The following is a 5,000-nucleotide window of genomic DNA, read 5'->3' on the forward strand; positions in this document are numbered from 1 at the left end:
ACGTCCCTGTTCTGTTTTAAATGTAAAAAAAGAAAAAAGAAAAAAAAAACAGCATCCGGTCCAGATGGAAACTTTCGATCGAACTCGCGATGAATGTTTTGCGGTTGAGACAGCATGGCCGAGTTGACAATATTGTGTACTTTTTTTTTAATTGTCTGAATAAATAAAAGAAAATCACGCCGGTGTTGTAGTCTGGCATCTAACGTACCGACCATTTGGCGTTGGGGTCCCCCCCCCCAAACCCGCCCCCCCCAAAAAAAAAACCCGCTGCCATAGCGCCGCTCTGCCCACCGGGGCGGTGAAACGTTACGGTCGGCCATCCTATTTGAGGCGGAAACAACCCGGAAGTGACTCGTCTCCGTCTGCCTCCATGGCCGGAATCAAGCGCACAACTTGGAAACCTGCGCATTACATGTTACGCGAAGGTGAGTCGGCGTCTGGCGTTCTCGGAAACCCGGGCGGGGGGACGGCGGCGGCTCCGGGGTGACGTGCGGCCGTGCGAGACGGACTCGTTTCTGACTTTAAACGGTCGCGTTTAGGGCGAAATCGCCCGCTTTGTTTACATCCGACCCGGCTACCGAGTGCAAAACACGTGGACAGAGAGGAGGAGAGACGCGCTAAGGTTACAGACGTGGCTATGCAGAAGTGGCGGAGAAAGCCCCCCTCGACAACAACAACGCCCCCCCCTTGATTTACTCGCTGTTATTTTGGCCAATTTTGACGAATCGGCCAAACAAGCTCGAGCTGTGGCTGCGCTTCCGCTCACGTGTTAGCTTGTTAGCCGGTCCGCCGACATGCTAACTCGAGTGACAGAACATCTGCAGGGTGTCCCCCCCCCCCCCTCACGTCGCCTCGGTGATGCCACTCATCTTATCGCGCGCTCTTATCGTCATCTAGATGTTTTACTCTCTTTCCTACCCCCCCTTTTTTGTTGTTTTTTTGCTTCTGTGTGTCATCCTAACCAGTCTTTGGAGCAAATGAGCCATGAGTAAGCCTGGGCTCAATGTGCACCACCTGAGACAAGGGATTGCATACGTCCACACAGTTCCCCCATATCACGGTTGTCTCCCCAGGAGGGGTGAAGCAAACACACAGAAATGCTCAGAGCATCAGTGGTCATGCAGTCTAAAAAAAAACCAATCCTGTCTTTGGTACAAGTACTCGTCCATCTGACCTGGCCATAGTCTCTATGCACTGAGCTAAAGCTTTCTTTCTTTCTTTCTGAATTTCCTTGTCTCTCTTTTTACACACACGATTGAGGGTCCTTGGTTCCTATTCCCTGGTGGTCAGCTTGTGACCGCCTAGCGTGGCTTTTTCTACGATGAGTGCGGTCTGGGAGCCAATCATCTCCAGCCATCATGGCACAGACACGCAGGACTGGCCAGGGCAATGGGCTAGGATCCTTTCGAACCCCCGTGTGTGTGTGTGTGTGTGTGTGTGTGTGTGTGTGTGTGTGTGTGTGTGTGTGTGTGTGTGTGTGTGTGTGTGTGTGTTTTGAGAGAGAGTGAAAGAGAAGAAAATTAGACTCAAAATGTATGTTTTACTGAGTGAAAGTCTATAGTTTTGAAATCTGTACAGCAAATTTTTTATTTTTTTTGGGCAACTGGCCCATGTGACATCTCGCCTGTATTAACTAGTCTTTATAGACCTCAGAACGAGACCAAAGTCTGTACTTTCTATACAGACCCAATGACCCTTTGCCTTCTTATACTTCGTTGTGACGAACAAGAGAGACAACGGTGCGATTTTGGAAGCACGCAGGAGAGTAGAAAAGCGCCCATTTAACATTGTGATATTGTAAGTTGAATTTTAGGGTAACATGACCTTCTTTTTTTTCTAGAATTTACTGGTAACTGTGATAGCTCCTATTTTTAACTGTCATTTCTAATTGAATGATGAATTTCTGTCTGTGTATCTCTTGTATTCCCACAGCAAGCTCCAACCCCGTGGGGCGATATCTCCATATCCTCACTGGTATCTGTGTGCGAGAGTGTATTTAGGGGTAGTTTTGGTCATGTACTGTAGCTATCAAGACCGGGAGGAATTTGAGGATGAACTCTACCGAGAAGAAGATGAGGATTCTGAGGGGTCAGAGCTCGACAGCGAGCTTGAGTTCCACCTCTATAGCCAGCTCCACTACTCATCCAACACTGCGGAGTTGGAGCAGCAGAGGGATGAAGGAGAGGGTGAAGACAGAGATGAAATGGACCAAACTGGAGATAGTGCTGGGTTACAGGAAGATGGTGCTGGGTTACCGGAAGACTCTGCCAGGCGACTGCTACATCCTGACGAGAGGCTAGGGAAAGACCTGAAAGGACACACGGAGCTAGGACACAATGATACACTCTGTGAGCAGAAGAGAGTGAAAGGTGACCTTAAAGGTCAGAAGTCAATGCCACAAGTGTTTCAGGAAGTCATTGTCATCAAATCTGAAAGTGATGTCACCTCAACTTCTGAGAGTGACTTGAATGATGGCGTCTGTGCACTCAAGTGTCAAAAGTCAAAGACACACCCTCTGCAACCTTCCACCCCAGCCCAGCGGGTAAGACAAAGTGTGTGTCTGTTTAAGTGGATGAGTCTATGTTATGTGTGCATGTGTATGGTTTTCGTAAGGTTCTTCAGCTGCTGTGAGTTTTTTTTTTAATCTTTTGACAGAACTGAAGAGTAAGATTTTTTTTTTCCAAACCAGCACTCCTGTTAACTGTCCTAAAAATTCTGCTCATAATTTCCCTTTTTTGCATCATCTCTTATCTGCTGCTAACACATCACAGAGGGAGGTTTCATTAAGAACTACTTTAAAAATCCAAATCAGGGCATCCGGGTAGCGTGGTGGTCTATTCCGTTGCCTACCGGCATGGGGATCGGCGGTTCGAATCCCCGTGTTACCTCCGGCTTGGTGGTAACACCAAGTGCCTACAGACATAATTGGCCGTGTCTGCGGGTGGGAAGCCGGATGTGGGTATGTGTCCTGGTTGCTGCACTAGCGCCTCCTCTGGTCGGTCCCACACGCTATATGTCCCCCTGGCGAAACCCCTCACTGTGAGGTGAAAAGAAGCGGCTGGCGACACCACATGTATCGGAGGAGGCATTTGGTAGTTTGCAGCCCTCCTCGGATTGGCAGAGGGGGTGGAGCAGCGACCGGGAAAGGCTTGGAAGAGGGGGGGTCATTGGCCGGATACAACTGGGGAGAAAAAGGGAGAACAAAGTAAAAAAAAAAAAGTCTGACCCAAAATAAGGAAATTGCAACTTGGGAGCAATGCATTGTGGGTTTACATTCAACAGAAAGTTCATGAAGTCTGTTTTAAAGGAGGTTTGTGTGAAAGCTAACTTAATCTGCCCAGTATTTAATTTGACCCACTGCAACATCAGTGGTGCCCCAGCATCAGGCCGGACATAGTGTACGCTAGTGTGTGGCTGGTGGTTAACTGATGATTTCGTGGTGATTCAACTGTAAATATAACGTGCAATATTTTTTCACACTGCAAAAAAAATAAATAATACAAATTAAGTGGCGTACCAGCATTTTATTCACAAAATGTAGGAGTTTTGATTTGTTCAACAGGGGTTGCAAGATGGCAACCGCTGAAAGTGGAGTGCATCGTTTGACTGTTGTTTGTTTGCTCAGATGACCCAAAAGAGGAAGCGAAGCCCCAGTCTGGACTCGGTCGTGGTTATACACTCGGACAGTTCTGAAAGCGGATCGGAGGAGTCCAAGTCGAATTCCGATTCGAATTCCGATTCGAATTCCGATTCGGACATTCTGGAGCACTGGATGATTCTGGGTCGAGGGAAGCAGGATGGAGACCACAGCATCTCGCTCAACCTCGAGGGAGAGCCTGTCCGCTACGCAGGTGTGTGTGTGTGTGTGTGTGTGTGTGTGTTCACTCATACTCTGTCTTTAATGGGAGTCCAACCCCCCATCCGTGTGTGTGTGTTGCTTGCTGGTGGTGGGTATATTGTTTAGGACCTACGCTGTGTGTATGTATGTTTGTCAAAGTTGTAACTATGGCGATGGATGGAAGGGTTATTTTTATGTGGTCCAGCTCATTGAGATCACTCGGCCTATTTGCAGGTATAGAGACAGAGATAGGATACAGTGTGAAAAAGCTATGTGTGTGTGTGTGTAGCTGTGCGCTGTGTGTGAGGCCATGTTTACATATTTGTAAACTCTTAGCATTCGCTGCACTCCCCTCCCGGTTGCTCGCCTCTCTGGTGCATCTTTAAGTCCATTTGTGTGTATGTGTCTTTATTTGTGCTCTGTGTGTGTGTGTTGCAAGTGTCGACATTTCTGTGTTTATAAAGAACCGGGTTTTAATCAGTATGCATGTGTACACACACACAGACATACCAACAGTCATAACGCTAATGCCAAAAACAAACAAACGGAAGACAACAGAGGGGGAGAGAGCGGGGGGGAGAGAGAGAGCGAGAGAGAGAGGGCTTGAGGAGGGGTTGGCAAAGATGGGAGTAATCAGAAAAATGAATAAAAATGCTCCCCTGCAAATCTCTCCAGATCTACACATCATCTTAACCTGCAGCCTCAGCAAGCTCTCCAGCTCTCTCCCTCCTGCCTCACACTCACCCCATCTCACTGTTATCCCATCTTCTTAGGATGTGCTCTCTTTATTTCTCTCTCCCCCCCCCCGTTATTTTCACTATCTCTTTTTCTCTCCTCCTCCTCCTCTGTTTCTCTCTCAGGCTATATCTGTCCATCTCTCTCTCTCTCTCTCTCTCTCTCTCTCTCTCTCTCTCTCTCTCTCTCTCTCTCTCTCTCTCTCTCTCTCTCTTCCGTCTTTGTCTCTCTCTTTCTGTCTTTTCCTCATTTGAATTTCCCTGGGCTGACGTTTCTGCAAGAGTGCTCCTGCTCACTACGTCCCACACACACACACACACACACACACACACACACACACACACACACACACACACACACACACACACAACTGGGGTAGAGGAGGGGGTCTGAAGCTGGTGGAAAGGCTTGAGGTTTGGCCTGGTTT

At 48.1% G+C, this 5,000-nt stretch overlaps 1 protein-coding gene across 1 annotated transcript in view; it reads left to right on the forward strand.

The window, feature by feature from the left end:
• Window positions 1-380: 380 nt before the first annotated feature.
• Window positions 381-5,000, forward strand: part of zcchc7 (zinc finger, CCHC domain containing 7) — a 51,168-nt gene continuing 46,548 nt past the window's right edge. Inside the window, exons 1-3 of the mRNA XM_056280394.1 lie at window positions 381-425; window positions 1,933-2,542; window positions 3,626-3,851. Of these exons, the coding sequence (XP_056136369.1) occupies window positions 2,015-2,542; window positions 3,626-3,851 (754 nt within the window). The 5' untranslated portion in view covers window positions 381-425; window positions 1,933-2,014. The remainder of the gene's footprint in view (window positions 426-1,932; window positions 2,543-3,625; window positions 3,852-5,000) is intronic.

The sequence above is a fragment of the Lampris incognitus genome, chromosome 5, assembly GCF_029633865.1.
Source record: "Lampris incognitus isolate fLamInc1 chromosome 5, fLamInc1.hap2, whole genome shotgun sequence".
In the NCBI taxonomy this organism is placed as follows: domain Eukaryota; kingdom Metazoa; phylum Chordata; class Actinopteri; order Lampriformes; family Lampridae; genus Lampris; species Lampris incognitus.